The sequence below is a fragment of the Melanostigma gelatinosum genome (genome assembly GCF_949748355.1).
Source record: "Melanostigma gelatinosum genome assembly, chromosome: 18".
Lineage (NCBI taxonomy): Eukaryota > Metazoa > Chordata > Actinopteri > Perciformes > Zoarcidae > Melanostigma > Melanostigma gelatinosum.
The window spans coordinates 7,833,873-7,852,343 of record NC_136651.1 but is presented as its reverse complement, the minus strand read 5'-3'; the positions used below and the strand labels follow the sequence as shown (position 1 = coordinate 7,852,343).

Here is an 18,471-nt window from a genome sequence, read left to right as displayed (position 1 = left end):
TGCGTACGGAGCTGCAGGTCCATGAGGTGATATGTCGTGCATTTGGGTTCGATGCTGTCCCGTTCCAAGTCTTTATGTAGACAGAGCAAGGTTTGGACAAACAGCCAGTTCCACATTCGTGATAAGCTACAGGGGACGTATTGATCGACCCTGACCAGAGGTAGAGGGGTGAGGGGTGGAGGAGGGGGAGACCCAAAAAAAAACTGCCCCGGTGAGGCAACAGGGCCTTTAATATCAAAGGTTTCACTGGAAGTCACCGTGAGCTGAATGTCATGGTTCCTGACATGAGAACAAACTGGAGAATCTTTGTAACAAGATATGGAGTTTGGAGACGATGACGGGGCCAAAACGTCAGCAAGGTTCACAACCAGCCAGCAGATGGTTGGAGTAAAATTCGACGCTCATAAAGTAAAAGTCAAGTCAACACGCTTCCAGGTAGATCCTCACTGTGTCCACTTTAAACATCTCAAATAGCAAATGTCCAAATTCTTAGTCGTTAATAGTTAATGGATCGAAAACAGTTAATGGATACACTATTAGTGATGTACTGTCCCCAAGGGTCCGTTTCATAATAAAACCTGAGGCACATTATGAAATCAGACTGTATTTGTCATTCTGCTCAGTTGTCTTGCACCTTGGAAGTTGTCAATCATAAACTATTCCCATCAAAACACGTGGTGCTTGAAATTATGTAAAGTAAGAATGTCTTTTGCCAACTTTAGTTCTATTAATAAATATGCTGTATTACTGTGAACACAGTTAATGTCGTGTCTGATCTTACAGTAACTCTTTAAAGGCAAAATGATTGTGATTGAGGGTTTCATTAAGGTCAGTGCTGTGACGTAACACGGACAAAGAGGTCGGTGGGAGACTGACAGACTGTAAAAAGACTCTTATCTTTCATAGAAAATCAAAGAAATGTGTTTGTGCTTTTTTATATGAGTCATTCTATCAACAGCTATGTCAAGATGCACTTCCATTTGCACATTTCAAAAAGGTGGAATGTTTTAAACGGTGAATCTAAAGAAGAGTTGGCTCCTGGTTTGTTTGTGACCAGATCGCAGTTAGCAGGGCTTGATAAAATGTCCCCGGACAGGCAGGGGGGCTTTTATTTGCTTGTCCTTGGAGCTGATAACTCCTAGATTGCCTGTGTGAATGAACTGAGGTCCCTTCACCACACCATCTGCACACGCACACGCACACGCACACACACACACACACACACACACCGAAAAAAAAGGATAGAGAGTTTAAGTTTCATTCATTTCTCAAGACGGGTGATTTTGTTATGATTGTATATCTCCCTGAGCAGCAGCACCTGACTCTGTGTGTGTACAACTTCTTCCAAAACTTTGTGATCTGCTGTGAAATGTTGGCACGGGTTAAAACATATTCACATTTCTAGCTAAACAACTGCTACACCTGAAAGACCAATCAGGCATTTCTGTAAACTTTAACTTGGAAATGATTTACAAATAAAGCACAAAGGTCGATTTAGATCAGTATGACGCAACAAGTATGAATCTAGAATCTAGGAGTCAGCCTGGCCACTTGTTAGGTTATGGTATAATGTATTATATTAAATACTGTAAAGCCTATATATATATATATATATATATATATATATATATATATATAGAAATATAGATATATAGTTCATGTTTATTACATTTTAACTTAACTATAACTAAGTAAAAAGTACAATATTTTCCTCTGAAATTAAAAAGTATGAAGCAATGGATAAAGCGAAGTTATATCCAAATACAAAACTTGAAGAAATGTGCTACACTATTGTGGAATAAGGTTTCATATGTATTAATAACCAAAATAAATGTATAGTTTAAAATAAAACTCAGTTAAATGTCTGATGTTAAATGTTTGTAAAACATGAACTAGTTACATGTCTGTTGTATATTTGTACGGCTCTTCTATGTTTTCTTCTCGCGATATGAAGAAAGTCCAGTCATATTAACTCAAACAACACACTCCGAGAAGTTTCATTTTTATTTGACGGAAGTTAAATTAACCACAGAGAGTTGCAGAGTGGTGGAATCTTTAACAAAAGTGATATTGTCATTCATTAAAAAAAAAAAAAGGACAAATATTTACCGAGTGAGTTTGAGTGTTGGATCACAGCAGGGAGGAAACACAGGGGAGAGAAAACAGAGAAGACTAAAAGGGTGCGAAGTCTCCGCTTCACTTCGGTCACCGTTATCTACCTTAGCAGCAGCAGCCCAGATTTACAGACTATTTATATTGCACCAGGTAAGTGCTCTGAATGGAAAAAAAGAATCACATTCAAGTTAATGACAAAAGACATACGATAGGCGACATGACCTCAGAGTGATCTATAAAGTGCCCTTTGGGTTCAATGGTGTTAGAAAAAGGAGAGTGAAACAAAATAAAATGTCTTCGTAAGAAACGTGCTGCTTTATATTCAGTGGCAATCACAGCTTTTCCTCTCAAACACCCGCACACAGCTTAATTTTAGTGTTGTTGATCAGTAATACTTCTGTTAAATTCATACATATATTTATATATAATGAAAAAAAAAAATGAAAAAAAAATAAAAATAAAAAAAAATTAAAATGTGTCCCCCCCAACCCCAGGACAATTTACAGCATTATTAACAGCAACAGGCATGAGAATATTAATATAATCATGATGCAAACGTCTCAGAGAAACTGACCGCAAAGCTTTAGTTCGCCGTTCTCGACCTCGAGACCCGTTTACACGTCCAAATTACTACGATGTAGTCAAAGCAAACACACGATACGGTTTCATGCTGCTTTCATAGCGCTACAATATAAAACATTGGATTCAACACATTTGCTATCACCATAACAAATGATATGGATTAATTAATTCCCCGACTAGCCAGAGTTACACTTCACACACCATGTCATGTCGCATTGTCAAAATAGTAAACAACAGTTCAAATACGTTGAGAGTATTTTCCTGCAAGAATTATACCAATGATTTAAAAAAAAAAAAAAAAAATTAAACCAATCTCTTTCAGAATGACAAAAAATATTTTAAAAACAAAATCATCGTTGGGGATTATTTAACACCCCCATTCTTGAATCTTTTGGCTAATAAACAGAAAACAATATTCTACAAAAAGGCTGCAGCGGCGATTTCTGATCAAACAACATAATAGACAAAGGCTCTACGGCGGGGGCGTGGCCGAGTTCCTGAAATGTGAGTGGCTAGCATTCCTAAGGTAATCTGGTGTTGGTCTAAGGATTTGAGAGAGTTGTGATCATAGTGCCATCGCAGTTTCTTAGAGAAATGGTGCACGTAGGAGCCAGATTAAGGCCATGCTAAGTCCCCTCCATTGAAGGGTGCTTGAATACTGTACTAGTGTACATAAAGGAGCGATTGAAATGCATTAGTCTTTTCCAGCACTGTCGATTTTCACAGGACGAGGGTAGAGGGGAAAAGAAACGGCGCATCAGGGGCCAGCTCATTCATCGCTCATGCCTGTGGATAATAGATTTCAGCATTCAACAGTGCGACTCTCACGTTCTTTCCCCAGCACCTTTAAAGGAGTGACCCACCCTCTGAAGAGATTTGAAGACGTAGGCGCATCGGCTCGACAAATCGCTGTACAGTCTCAAGCCACCGGTGCTGTGGAAGGGGCTCACAGTCGGCCATTACAGTACAACATGCTTGCACAGAACTGCTACAGCAGCTGGTTCGATATCCCTGTGGCTTTTTGTTTTGTTTTTGGTTGGTTGCTTGGTCGGATGCAGTCCGGTGCTGCAGTCTTAGTCGACCCCCTCGAAGCCCTGCGCGTTCTCCACAGCCATGAGGAGCTTCTCTCTCAGGTCCTCAAAGGAATCATAAGTGGGCAGATCCAAGCGGTTGAAACTGGGGAGAAAGACGTTTGACGAATTACAAAAAAACTCAACATGGTATCGGGCTCCAAAATGCAAAAATGAAAAGCCAAAGTACTAGCTGCTCACACGCTGGCTGCATAGCTCCATGGACAGCGATGTCGGTCGATTGATCAAACTTTGGTCCAGACTAAAATATCTCAACCACTACCGGTACTTACTTTATTGGCACAAAATTTGGTAAAAACATTCATGGTTCTTAATGATCCCCCGACTCCTCCTATAGCGCCCACCAGTTTTGTATTTAGCCAATACTTTGTTCATGACAAAACACCGTCAAAACAGACATAAACTGTATTTTGTGTTTATTGCTAATTAGCAAATGGTAGCATGCTAGCATACTGAACTAAGATGCATGGTCAACTTTAATCCTCGCATCAGCAGAGATAGCATTGTCACTGTGAGCATGTTAGCATTCCGACATTAGTATTAAGCTCAACGAGATGCTCTGTCTAAGTGCAGCCTGAAAGCCACCAGCTGCAGACTGTGTGTGTGTGTGTGTGTGTGTGTGTGGTAACATACCACGTGTGAGCTCTTGGCAACTTCTCTGGCGTTCCCCACTGCTCTATTGTGAACAGCTGAGGTCCGTTAGAACCTGGCACAAAACAACACAAAAAAGATAATTGATACACAGTTGAGATAAAGTATCGAAATCATTTTATTGGACAACAAATTGAAACTCAATGACTTCAAATTCAACGATTGCAAGAGAAAGAGGAGGATGAGATCATTCGATGTAAAGAATTTAATTCATGTAAATAATTGTGTGAACTGTTCTGTGGTCAATGGAATGCACATGTGGAACATTTTAACATGTCTTGGTCATTCCTCATCTGTTTTATACATATTTATCTTTCTGTATGTGGACCGCGATAGCAATTCAATTCCTGGAACTGCCATTGTTGACTTGTGTCTCTGTTACAGAGAGTTCCGGCCCTGCCGTTTAAACAGACACCATTTGATTTGAAAGAACTGGTATTTATTATACAAGCAGGAAATAAAAGGAAACCTGAGGTTATCTGGCGAGGAAACGTACCATAAAGCTCGGCAAAGCCGTTCATGGGCACTCGTGACGTTCCCGTAACAAACTGGAGGAGTCGGATCCTTTTTTCAGCATCCATCAACAGGACGACCTGATTACAGATAAAAGCTCTCTGTGACAAATAGTTCATTCATCAATACATTCATCAAATATCAGTCACGATATGAAACGTTCTCATTTCTCAAATTATTCAAAGCAGCAAAAGCTTTTGTTGACGGTTAAAATCAAAGAAAAGAAAGAAAACCCGCCTAAATTCAAACAGAAGCAGTTTGAGCCAGTTCACTTCATCAAATGACATGACACTGTTGTCTGTGTGCATAAGCATGCACACACACACAAATGATGGCCTGCGTGTGCTGTTTGCTGTCCGAGTGTGTTAAAGCTCAAGTCAAGACAGATGATAACCAGGGCAGGCACTACTTCAGGCTCTTTCATCAGTGCAAACAAGCCTGTTCTTCCAAACAGACTTTGATCTTCAAAAGCGAGGCCAGCAAACCTGTCACAGGCCGGCCGGCGGGAAAGATGACTGGAACCAACTTTTATTATGAAATATCCAGTTTCCATGATATTAAAAAAATGTATCTAGATGGTTTAACACAACACGTCTGTTGTATGTATCACGGGCGTACCTTCCAGAACCACTGTATGACAGGATGGTTGGGACAGTAGCCGTTCTTGTAAACCGTGTGTTGCCTCCAGTCGTTGACGTCGACGTCACCGAGACCACACATGAGCAGCTACACGGGAGACAAGAGGCCGCGGGAGACAGAAAGTATGAACAACCATTTAAAAAGTGTCATGATGTAGACAGATGTGATAGTCGGAGGAGAAAAGTGATTCACTCATGAATCCGTACTGTACCTCCAGTTCGTTTTCATCAAAGATCTTGATCAGATCTATGAGAATGAGCTCAGTGAAGCCCTGGAAATGAAACAGAAAGAGGATTAAAACCTCACACTATAACAGCCATTTTATCACGTTTTGAAAGAAACAAATACTCAAAGGGAGAGGTTTAGACACAGAGGGCTCAGGCGAGCTAACCCACCGTCTGTGCTCACACTGCCCCCGTGTGACGACTTTATTATTGCACATAAATACCTCCAAGAAGGCGTTCATCTGCTTCTGGACTCGATTGACAAACCTCCACTGGATGACCAGGCTGTCAGAGGCGAGATCATTGACATAAAGATTCATGTTGGATATATTGTATAATCATTGCTGACAGCTTGGAGCTATTCATCAGGAGAAAATGATTTGTCATGCTCTTACTCAATGTATTCCTTTTTGTTCTCGTTGGTGACCACCATGTCTGAGCCGCTGGGCTTCAGGTCGACCTGGTACGTCTGAGACACAAAAAAACAAAGCAGGAAAAAATAAGGCGGGGACACTCCGGAAACCAAACTAGATTACTTTACTGCAATTAAAAATGGGGGTTTTTAACGGATTCGTGCGCACCTGTCCGAAGTTGTCCTCGTCAATACAGAACCTGAGGTCCAGCTCAGTGGGATCATTCTCCAGGATCCACTTCAGAGAGTTGTAGTATTCACTGTCCTGCAGGGATGCAACGCAGGGCAGATACAAATTACACACAAAGAATATTAAGTCATTTGTTGGGCTTTTATTTTGTGAGACAGCAGTTTAATTATCAGCTTTAATGGAGAACCCTTTCCCTTTTGATCTTGTTAATTGCTCAGTTATTGAAAAAACATTGCTGATTGCTAATATAATTTAAATAATTCCACAAATCAAAAGCAAATTCCCTAAATACATGTTTCAAAAAGTCTAATTTAGTGGCCCAGAATGGCAGCTTTCCCTAATAACTAATCAGTTAATAATCTGGCAGCAACGAGATCTCACCACAGACTCCATGTCTTTGAGCGAGATCTGTTTTCCCAGCATCATCTTGTAGAAGGGTCGGATGAAAAAACCTACAGTAAGAAAGCAGAAAACAACACAGTGCTGTAACTTTGTGTGTGTAAAAAAAATATAAACATCAATAAAAAATGTTGCCAAAGTGTTGAAAAAAACCCATAATAACATAACAAAATATGTATTCAATACATTTGCTTGAAATATCAAAGACAACATCAAACAGCTTACCGTCCAGAAGTTTTCCATGAAACACGGCCATTCCCGCCACACGCCCGATGAACTTGAAATAGGAGAGGTGGTCCTCGTTGCACAGGCCAGAGTTGGGATTGATTTGGAGAGTGTAGTTGTCTCTGCACAAAGGAAGAAAGTCAATTCCACCTGCACGCCACTCTTTCATTTAGAGTCATTTAGTGAAGCTCGGTGGAGTCATTATTTATCATTTTGACACTCAAAACAGCACATGGACTTTGCTCATCCTCCTGCAAAATCTGTTCTTCTGTATTGTTGATCCATTACGGTTTGTGGCTGAGAGGAAATCTTCAGGTTGTTTTTTTATAGCAGATTATCTAAAACATGCCATATTTTTACCTCCTTACCATGGAAACAAAACCCTGCATGAGTCACACAGACGCCGTTTCAAAAAAACATCATTGAAATATTACATTATATTGTTTTTGCTAAAACTGTTGTGTAACCTCAGAAGCATGGTTAAGGACAACATTTGTGTCAGAGTCATCAAAGTGCTGCGATGAATAATCACGATGTGGTTTAATTAAAAAAGTTTGACGTTTTAAAATCGGTTTAAAGTAAAACTGGTAATTACAGGAAGGGTTCATTTTTAAATGTCCTTTCATTTTCAAGAGCTTTATTTATATTATTTACCTTTCGTGACCTTTTGCCCTACATGGCATAAATGATCATCTATTGACGACGGTGCCAAGAAATGGAACAAAGCGTACGTCACGTTTGTTGTCTTAATATGTGGGAAGCATCTGTTCCAGGATGGCTTTTTCAATGAGAGGAAAAGTTCATCAGAGTTAAAGGAAACTTTTAACAAGTCTCATAGGGAAACGATACGGCAGCCCTGCCCCTTACTCCACGTTGTGGAGAAAGCAAACCAAGAATATGAGAGGAGAAGGATTTTTCCAAGGCTGCAAACATATAACACGGTTCCTTTACTACGTCCTAAACCTAAACCTCTCTCCTCAGTTAGAGGCAGCTCTGCACATCTAAAGCAAGCACACACACACAAACAAGCGGAGACTTACGTTGCAGAGTATTCGAACAGGCCGTAGTAAGGGTTGAACATCTCCTTCGACAAGAGGAAGAACCACTCTCTGGCCACGCCGCCGTAGTCCAGTCCTTTCTCCAACTCGAACTCGATCCACAGCCGCGCCTTCAGGACATCCGGCCTCTTCAGGGACATGATCCGACGGTACGACTCCTCAAAGATGTTGTTCCTGTGCAACTTCATCTCAAACCGGTTGGGGATGTCACCCTGGAATAGTTTACAGAGAACTCTTCAACTTTAATGCAAATAAAAACAATATTGTTTTAAATACAGGGGGTGGGTTAAAACAGCGTGACCTTTGTACAAAGACATCAAACTAATTCAGGCAATAAGGAAGTGGTGATTCTTTATTGGTTATATATCATTTTCACTTTCTACACTTTAAGAGAGTCTTTGAATGAAGCTTGAAGTTAAATGCAGACTGTTGAATTTCTTTTCTCAGTCCAGGGGGTTGATTATTTTCTTGACGCCTATTGAAGTAATTATTACATCAAAAATATAAGACGCATCAGTTTCCTCTTTGAAAACGTCAGAGTGTTAATCCTGCTTTCTGACCTTAAACATACTCGCCCACAAGACTGCTCTGTCATTGTTACAGTTCACCCAAGATTTAATAAATAAATACATAAATATTTAGGGAGAAAAAACAGGCAGTCGTTTTTAATTATGCGCTCCACCGACCGAGTGTTAATCACGGAGGAAACGGAGAAATGATTACAATGATTATTTAAGCATGCGGTAAAAATGTCAAACTCAGTCACACCGTGTCACAACAGTGTGAAGAAAGTATGTAATCAAGCAGAATCAAAAGAGAAGAAAATTAGACTGCCTTCATCTGCAAAAAGTCAGGAGGTTTCACCCAAATTCAGCTTTGTTATGAGAAAGTGCCCCCCCTTACCGGTTTCTTCAACTTCTTCCTAAAGTAGTCGTATTTCTGCTTGAACTCTCTGGAGTAGGGAACAGCCTGCACGGACAAGAGACAGCAGAACTGATCAAAGCCCTGTGAATGTTTCAACAGTCAAGCTAATCAATAGGCTTTTTGTTAAAACACCCAAAACAGCTAAATGGAGTGTGACTTGTGGAGGAGAGTTGGCATCATGGGAAACCGATATCTGAAGTGCTCCACAGAGTGACACGGAGGTGTTGGCGTGTTAAGTGACAACCGCAGCGACAAAAGTGATTTATCTTGATTGTACAAAGACTCTGATGATAGATCGCGATAGATAGAACCGTAATGTTAAAGTGGAAGAGACTCTGAGGCAGAGAGAGGAGAATACTCACAGGTCCTGTGATAGCCGGACTCTGCAGACGAGGATCCTCCCACTGCGTGTTCTTTGTATCTGGATGAAACAAAAACACAAGTATATGTCAACAACACTTTAAATAATTGATTCATTATTTAATTTATCAAGAAAAAAATCTAACATTTTCAGGATTCAGCTTTTCAAATGCGAGAGTTTGCTGCTTTTCCCTGTTTTATATGATTGTAACTTGAATATCTTGACCGTTAGTCGGACAAAACAAGTTATCTGAAGGGGTCACATTTGACCATTTTGTCAAACACTAAACAAGTAATCCAAGAAGTAATCAACAGATTAAGCAGCGATGAAAATGATTGTTAGCTGCAAGCAACGCTTATGACCAAAAATACACTGTTGCTCTACATCAAGCCATCATAAATCAATAAATCTTGATGCTTTGAAGTCACCGTAAAAATCTGCTGCTGCACTTCCACTTCACACTATAACAAAGGTTACGCAAGGGAAAGACGGATAAGTGAGACACGTGTGACCAAATACAAGCGTGGAAGAGACAAAGCGGTCAGATGGAGTCGTCTTACTGTGGTCGATGTAGAAGGTGCGTCCGTCTGAGTGAACTCTTTCTTCCCATCCAGGCTAAAAAAAAAGACAGAAGAAGCGTGAGAACAAGCACACAGCCACCATCAGACTGCACTATCAAAAACAGGTCATGCTCAAATAGTAATTTAAATCCATCAACTATGTTTTTCCATTTCTTTTCGTCTTTATGTTTGATTGAACTTGACCGACCGTCAAACGGTCCAAACACGGACTGCAAGTTCAATCACACGCCACAAAAAGGAACGGAAAGGATTTTCTCGCCAATTTGAGTCGAGGCCCGAGACGTCAGCAAGACAGGGGTACGACCACAACATAAAAGGTTAATCACCACCACCAGCTCAAACCAGTACACCACCACTGACACGGTGACCACTCGGTACAGTGTCACGGGCCACACACACACACACACACACACACACACACTCTTGTACGGCACCAGCAGTCAGGCAATTAAAACAGTAGATTGAGAGCAAAGGGGTGTGGAAAGGGACAGAGTCTGACAGCGTGTCCAACAAGGTGCGCCTACAGTGTGTTGAGTTTCTACGTATGCTGCTACTGCGTGAGTGGAGAGGGCAGATTGAAAAGCTGATGACACATGCAGCATACAGACGGTTACTTCCTCTAACATACATGTGGAGCTCCTTTTGTTTCTCTCCCTCCCTCTGCCCTCCTTTATTCAACCCGGGTTCCCCCTCCTTCAGTACTTCTTGCTCATTCTTCTTCTTCCCTCTCTAACAAATGCCCGGTGCCTCGATCCACTTTCCCCGACTCGTCTATCTGTGCCTCAGACACTGATACAGGTGCAGGAAGGAGGGGGGGGGGGGGGGGGGGGGTAAAAAATGCTGATGAAAAAAGGAAGGGAGAGGGGTATTCCATCCATGCCGGTCATGAGAGAGAAAGAGAAAAGATAGAACGAGAGCGAAAAGAAGAAGAAAAAAAAAAAAAAAAGCGCAAGGCTGTCTGCAGGCATTTGACCAGACTGGACCGGACCAGACAGGTAGGTAGGCAGGCAGAGGGAGGGAGGCACCAACCAACCTCCTCTGGTAGGTTCTGCCAAACAGACATGGCCAGGTGTAGAAGAAGTAGCATACATTAGATCCACCAGAACGGAGAGAAAAGAGAAAGAGGGCGAGAGAGAGAACACACACACGTGCACACGTCACACAAGCCTGTGAGATGTACAAGCCTATGAAGCTGTGATTATTCAACATCTACCGGAGGTAACATTAGGCCCAGTTGTTGGGGGTTCGTCTTTATTAAACAGACACTAGCGCAGGTAGCGGTTTCCACCTCGTACTTATGGATCCTCACTCAGCCCCCATGACTCTGCTTTCTCATCCTTCTCCAGTTACACTCTCCCACTAACACCCTCACCCTCTAACAGGGCTAAAAAGGGAAATGCCTGTTACATTCTGATCACAAGATGAGACATGTCTCGTCCTCTCCTTTAAATTTAATAGAGCATTGAGTTAGGATGAACTTTAGACAAAAACATGAAAAGTCACAGATGTTCCAACAAGGTGAATAAATACCTTTTATCTCAGGGAACTAGTTACACAGCGACGGTAATCTAAAAATACTGATCTACAACACATAATAAGTATAGAACGATGAGTTAATGAGTGAGTGAACAAAGCTCGAGCAATTATTGGGATCTGTGAGGATGTTGTGAGCCGGAGGTTAAATATGCAGCTGGTCCAGTTGTGACTGTCTACTTACAGGAAGAGGACCGAGTTCACCGGGCTCAATAGAGTTCTTGTTCCTCATATGGACCGGGTATTTCAACCTGGGATCCTCCTGGTTGTCCGAAGAGAGAAAGGGGAGGAAGGAAGAGACGCAAATGAGTTATTTTATCTATTTTGTGTTAGGAGCTGAATCCTACAGTAACAAGGACTGAAGTAAGTGTCACGTCGACTTTCACACCCCCAGATGTCACTACAAGATGCTGAAACACACTAATAATAATTGTACATTTAATCATTTATAATTGTTTTGTACACATTATTTTAGGGTCCCAACAGGTTTTAATGGTAAGAAATTGGGAAAATAGAGACAAAGGTGTAAGAAAGTTATTTCAGTTTGGTTGAGTTTCTACACAGATGGTGATTTTGAGTTTCCTTGAAATTCAAACCCATGTAAATACTCATTTATTATTCATTCGTTATTGGAATCTTCATATATGCTGCATTGCCTGCGGACCTTGTGCTTGAGCTTATGCGAGCAGTTCACTGGAACTGAAAACTGTCCCTTTCATTCCCTCTAATTATCACCAAATAACACGGCCCATTCCCTGGAAACTCGGAAGGAAATTACGGCCCCTCTAAAATAACGCTTTACCCTTCAGTCATTCAAATTTGACTGCAGCCTGTTACCACAGTGCTTTAGCTCACCCAGGTGGTGATTCTGCTGTTGTGGTCGATGAAGAAAGGCCGTCCATTGGGGGCTATCCTCATCTCCCAGCCCGGGGGCAGGAAGCTCTGCTGTGTCTTCGGTTGGGACTTGGGGGAGCTGTAGGGGGACAGCTGGGGGGACTGCGGGTTGGACAACGTGTCCTTCACGGCCCTCCGCACCTGGATGTTGTTGGCTCCCTGGAACCAAAATGAAATAAATTAAGCAAATTAAGCGTAAGATTATCACATCCATTGTGACTGAAAAGGGGGACGACAGACAGCGTGAAACTAAATAGCACTGATCCTTTGAAAAACAACAGACAACAAAAAGGATGGAAACCAGTCTGCCTTCAGTTAGAAAACTGAATCAGAATAAAAAGAGAAAAACTATTTAATTTTCCATGAATAACAGGTGGGAGCAAATCAGGGCCCACGCTGCGTACTCTGTCGGCCTGTCAAGTTGTCAGTCTAAATGTCAAATCATAAGTATACAGATCTCAGCCTTTTCTCCCCAGATGTTGCTTCAGGTTACAATAACAACATTTTTGTCGATTTTCACACCTTTAGTTACCCTGAAAAATAAAAAAAGCACTGGTGATCATTTACAGTTAAACTCTAAAAACTCTTTATGAATCTATTTCTGGTCAGAAATAGAGACCGTGGTCACATAATACCACTCATCCAGAGACCACGTATCAGACATACCATCCGAAAACTTACTAAAGAAACTTTAAATGGACTCAAGCTGCTCAGGTTAATGACTGTTCCCACTTCACATCATTCCTTTGACGGTGATTATCATCGACTCATCTGATTTGTAGCAAGGGAAACGACCGCATTAATTAATCCTCAGACCTCCCACCTCCAGAAAGTTGTAATAACAACTTCCTACATCGTGTGCTTCGCTTCCTTTTACCTCTACGAGGCCTTGTTAAAACGCAGACACACAACTTAATTAAACCTTCTTCAGGTCCGTTCCCCTGGTAGTAGCACAGAGTCAAACCATTAAATGCAGGTCTGTTTGTGTGGTCTATTTATAGCTGCACTGCATACTTTAAAACTTTAAGTTAAAATTCAATTAGCATAGTTGATAAATGTGCAATAAGTAATTAAACCAAAAGTTTCACACGTTTTCGAAATGTCAGCGTGCTTTTAAGCTGCAATTGCTCACCCATTGCTCACCCAAATGTTCACCCACATAACAACACAACATTCCCAACAGAAACACAGAGTTATGATGAGAGCATGAAATATGATACATCCAACCAAATCAAACTACAACCATTAGAGAGTTTTAGGATCAAGTTAGTTATTTATATAATGTCACAGCCTTAAAAAGCGTTGCCTGCTCAAGCCGAAACAAAAAGTGGCTTTACAGTTACTCCCTGTAGAGTCGTGTGGCTAACACATTAACCACCCATGCTGTCTGATTGTTAAACCCTCTGACCAATAAGTAACAAACTCAGCCTTGTCCTCTGGTGGGACAAGAGGAGGCGGACTCTGTGTTGACATCGACGATGCCTGGTGTTCAAACATAGTCAAATCTGATGGACAATGTCTCCCAGTGTGCCGGGAAAATTGTTTTGCTGCAGCCGTTTACATTTCTGCTGATGTAAATTCAAAAAGAATCCACTCTTTTACAAAACAATGCAAATATTTAACCCGCCCACGACATGAGGCTGAGCCAAACACTTCAAATGTAGAGCAGCTGCTTCACAGTAAAAGCCCTCCACTGATGTCTGCTTTCTTTCATTGATTAAAGGTGGCGTGAACACGTAGTTGTACACTGCAGCTCCGACAAAGCAAAGCAAAATGAAAGCAGCAGCACTTAATGTCTGATGTCTCGGATTTAGCGAGTGTTGACTGTGGAAGTCCATATCTCAATAGATTGTAAAATGTGTAACCACTTGTATTAAATAGGGACAGGTTTCTTAAATGCTCTTTAAAAAATAAAAAAGGTATTCACAAAGGATGCCAATCGGCTCGTTACCCATTGAAGAAAAAAAGGAATGAAATTAAATCATCCTCAACGGAGAGATGAGAAGAAAAGATCAGTTAAAACATTTCCATGGGATTGTTGGGAGATGAAGAGAGAAAAGCAGCATGAAGACAGAATCAACCTGAAAGAAGGAGAGATGACAAAAGGAGGATTGATGGGTGAGGATGAGGTCATCTGTAACGGGATGGAAATTAAGGATTGCGTGACTATGAAGTGTGGGTAAAGATTGGAGGGTCTTTGGGGTGTGAGAAGAGGAAAATGATAGAGGGGAGCAGGATGGTACAGGGGACTCATTCTCACCTCTAGGGGAGTGGAAAGGGTGACAGTAGGGGAGCTGAGGCTACGAGCTCGTCGGACTTGGGGCTCATGGAGGTGGTTGTTGGAGGCATTGGAGGAGGAGGAGGAGGAGGAGGTGGATGCGCCTCCTGATTCTGCTGCTGCTGCTGTTGAGGTGCTGGCTCCGTCGTCAGTCAGCTGTCAGTGAGAATAGCACTTTTGAGGTTAAGTGGGGTTGGAATAAGGTACGCGACGCTGTATGCGACATAACAAAACTTGTTCTGGTAATCCATGCTCTCAGAAGATGCTTCTCTCACAGGGAAATAAGAACACAAACAGTTGAAACAGTTAAAATATAACGATTAATATTATGCATCTGAATAGAAAACGGGGACAAAGTCCTGGGATCAGTAACATAATGTACTGGAAAAATAAAAGTTAGTGTTACTTTACAGCCCTAACCCAAAGCGGCTGGTACATACATTTACAATGAGCCACAACTATGTACAAAAAACAAAGCAACGCTATGATATTGGTACGTAAATCACTTGGTAGCGTCATAACGAAAACAGATCGTCAGAGAACGAGAAGACCACGTGATGAAAGACAACAGATGAACACGTAGAATATAACGCCGGTGTTCTGATAAAAGCAGACATAAAAAGGGTGAATTTCAAAGAGGAGAGGCATTAAGCGTACACCCAGTCCCATGGAGCAGTCTCTCCCTGAACTCAGACCACATTTGCAGACAGAGAGACAGGGGGAAGACAAGTGGAAAAACAGGGTCGAACTGGGAAGAGGGAGGGAAAAGTGGTGGTTGCAGTTCCATGTCAGGGTTTGGAGAAGGCGGGACTAATACAGAGCTGCACTTCATCCAGAGAATCAAGCAAAGTGCTCGACAAGAGGAGGAAGACATTCAATACGGCTGGACAGAGGAGGAAACCGGGCAGAGAGAAAGACAGAAAAAGGAGACTGAGGTTGCAAAGCTGCGTCTCTTTCGGTCAATCTTTATGGCTACACAGAGGAGAAACACGGAGGGGGGGGGGAAATAGAGGAAGAGGTCCGGCACACGGGTGGCCAAGGAAAGGTCCAGTCCCATGCATAGAGTCCAGCTCAGCCTTCAGACCTGCTGTACCTGCACAATTGGCCTAGTCCACGTAGTGTTGCGGCTGTTATGGTTGACGAAATAAGTTCTTCCCTTGCCGTCCTTCCTCTCCTCCCATCCAGGGGGCAGGCCAGGGGTGGTCAAGGCGTAAGCAGTCGCCGAGGGAGACTGGCCGAGTGTAGGGAGAGAGCAAAGCAAAGACAACTAATCAGTACAGGCTGGTATCCGCAAGGACATGAGGAGGGAAAAGAAATATTAAAATCAAAGGTTTTCTTTCTTTCTCCACATCTATCGAGGGCTTTACAATCATTGCCCATGACAGAAAGATTTCAGGAACATCATGTGACAAAAGAAGATTTTTAAAACGGGAAAAGTTAGTGACTGCGTTTGACGTGAACCTTCACCTACAAAAAAACAACAATGAAACACAGAGTCGTACTAAACTAAACACCACATGGGGAAAGGTAGTGGATCATCACTACTTCACGGAGTGAACTATTAACCATCTGTCGCATTAGGATTAAGTAACGGTGGCGGTGTCCAGAAATGCCTGCGCAAAGACAGCAACACTGAACATTGGACACCAGAGACGCCCCGAGCTGAACCGAGCAGATTTAAATGGGTCGGTATCAGCTGATCAAAAATGTTCCTTTCTTTCTTAGTGCTGTTGCATCAATGATACATATTTTATCAACATTTAAGTATCAGATCAGACTGTAATATTAAAAGACTTTGATCGGGGCCGAATAAAACTTTGATCCAAACATTACTATTGGACACATTATATAATGCTGCTTTTTGGCTCGTTATCAACAGTTGATCGGTGACATTACTTTATACTGTGACTACCAGGAGACAACACACTTCCGCGCACACACACAAATGTTCCACTGTATTCAAGATATACAGCAACTTTGGGACAACCGCTGATCTAAATAAGCACTTCAGCATGTCATGACATCACCAGTAACAGAACTAAATAAAGACGGATTCATTTGGCTGTGGATGGCTTCATCAGCTGACTGTTTCCTGCCAGCGAGGATGAACATTTTAATGAACGTACACACAAAGTTCTTCATCTTCGCCGATGAGGTTGTGTTTTCCCGCTGGTTTGTTTGTTTGTCAGCAGGATAATGGAAAAACTACGAGCCTGATTTCACGAAACTTGGCGGAAGGCTGTAGCATGCGCCCAAGAAGACCAAATTCAATTTTGGAGCGGATCGGCCTTTGAGGAGGTCTGCGCTCTCCGAGTGCCCTTCTCATTTTTTTTTATGCATTATGTATCATGGAAATGTCTCGTATTATACGGAAAAAAAAAAATGTGTGATGCGTTCCTGGATAACAAATAACTGAAAATCATTATGTGGCCTTCTGCCCCAGTGCAAGACTATATCAAAGTGCTTCACAGAACTAGTCAGGGGACACAAACAGCCCATCCTACGTGGTGTACGACTGATAGAGTTTAAACTGTTTATGAACTGAGATATTACCATAGACTCCTCACCACCTGAGACTGTTTGAGCTCTTGTTCTTCTGGTCTGGGAACCCTGCTGGTGGTAGACAACAGGGGAAGATGGTCTTTAGTTCACATGAGGTTTTAAATGGAAATAATGGGGCAAGTTGTGTGGGGCAGTGGTGAAGGTTAAGTGAGGGGAAGCTGAATGCACAAAGGGGGTGAATTAATTCTTAAAGGAGGTAAGGAGTGACAGAAGAGATTGACAGTAGCAGGAAGGAGCACAATTCATTTGGAAATAACTGCAAGTTTTGATTGGTTCAAGTGATTACACAACATGTGGGTGAGGGGAACTGTTAGCAGTGTGCTTTCAGTAACTTTTGATATTAAGACAGACAAAGAGAAATGCATTGATTATATTCCCTGAACAGTAAATATAATCCCCAGCATATAATGCAGCATCTTTAATCTCAACCCAAGTGCAACATGATGTTTAAGCTACAGAAACACCAGTCCTGTATGCTGAAAACCAGAGCAGTGAAAGTTAATTACTGTGCTGAACTTCACAGAAAGTTCAGAAAAAGGAGTTTGAATCTCAGACATGAAGTGGAAGAAAATGATCAAATGCAGGGAAAAGAAAAGACATTTTAGTTTCATCTAAGCAATCCAAAAGTGAAGTAAGATGACAATATCAGTGTAGTTCATCCAGCAGACGCTGGACGTGGTTTTGCTTATTGTAAGTCTTACACAACCTGGAAGTCCTGGTAACCTGATTTGCATTTACAGTTGCATCATCGGCAGCTCTATAACCAACTCTATAACAGTGAATTACAGTGATTATATTTCCCCTTTGATGGCTTCCTAATGAGCCTCTTGTTCTCCGGTCCTTAGAGACTTGTCATTTAAAAGGAAAAGGGTGACATTGTCGCCTGATCTTTTCATTGGCTTGACAATAGCAAGCTCACTGCTGTGACTCAGCCGGGTGACAAACATCTGACGCAGATCTTGAGACGGCTTTGTTCGAGCTGAATCCACACTGATGCCATGACTCAGGACTCTATTGGGGAACGTTTGATCTGACGTGGTGCCCCCCTTAATCTCCCTGGCCAGTGGTTTCTACTGGAATGGTCATACTGCTGGCGCACAGCTGTAAACGGCAACATTTCTACAACACATTAAACATAACATCACAAAGAGCAGGAGCGGTAGAGGAAGAGGTGTGGTAATCCTACGGAGGCAAGAAGAAAGAAGAGGGAACGGTGAAATCAAAGAAGCATAGAGAGCA

The 18,471-nt window shown here is 42.0% G+C and overlaps 1 protein-coding gene across 4 annotated transcripts in view; it reads right to left on the bottom strand.

Annotated features, from left to right (window-relative positions):
• Nucleotides 1–1,990: 1,990 nt before the first annotated feature.
• Nucleotides 1,991–18,471, bottom strand: part of nedd4l (NEDD4 like E3 ubiquitin protein ligase) — a 37,029-nt gene continuing 20,548 nt past the window's right edge. For 2 of the 4 annotated variants that reach the window (XM_079289446.1, XM_079289443.1), the window contains 19 exons: nucleotides 17,224–17,283; nucleotides 15,764–15,901; nucleotides 14,653–14,826; nucleotides 12,354–12,551; nucleotides 11,683–11,760; nucleotides 9,945–9,999; nucleotides 9,386–9,444; nucleotides 9,003–9,068; nucleotides 8,082–8,311; nucleotides 7,042–7,163; nucleotides 6,799–6,869; nucleotides 6,397–6,492; nucleotides 6,211–6,284; nucleotides 6,040–6,100; nucleotides 5,803–5,862; nucleotides 5,571–5,678; nucleotides 4,936–5,032; nucleotides 4,422–4,494; nucleotides 1,991–3,873 (listed from right to left, as the gene is read on the bottom strand). In XM_079289446.1, the coding sequence (XP_079145572.1) occupies nucleotides 3,771–3,873; nucleotides 4,422–4,494; nucleotides 4,936–5,032; nucleotides 5,571–5,678; nucleotides 5,803–5,862; nucleotides 6,040–6,100; nucleotides 6,211–6,284; nucleotides 6,397–6,492; nucleotides 6,799–6,869; nucleotides 7,042–7,163; nucleotides 8,082–8,311; nucleotides 9,003–9,068; nucleotides 9,386–9,444; nucleotides 9,945–9,999; nucleotides 11,683–11,760; nucleotides 12,354–12,551; nucleotides 14,653–14,826; nucleotides 15,764–15,901; nucleotides 17,224–17,283 (1,923 nt within the window). In that variant the 3' untranslated portion in view covers nucleotides 1,991–3,770. The remainder of the gene's footprint in view (nucleotides 3,874–4,421; nucleotides 4,495–4,935; nucleotides 5,033–5,570; nucleotides 5,679–5,802; nucleotides 5,863–6,039; nucleotides 6,101–6,210; nucleotides 6,285–6,396; nucleotides 6,493–6,798; nucleotides 6,870–7,041; nucleotides 7,164–8,081; nucleotides 8,312–9,002; nucleotides 9,069–9,385; nucleotides 9,445–9,944; nucleotides 10,000–11,682; nucleotides 11,761–12,353; nucleotides 12,552–14,652; nucleotides 14,827–15,763; nucleotides 15,902–17,223; nucleotides 17,284–18,471) is intronic. The other 2 variants (XM_079289444.1, XM_079289445.1) reach the window with 2 other exon arrangements.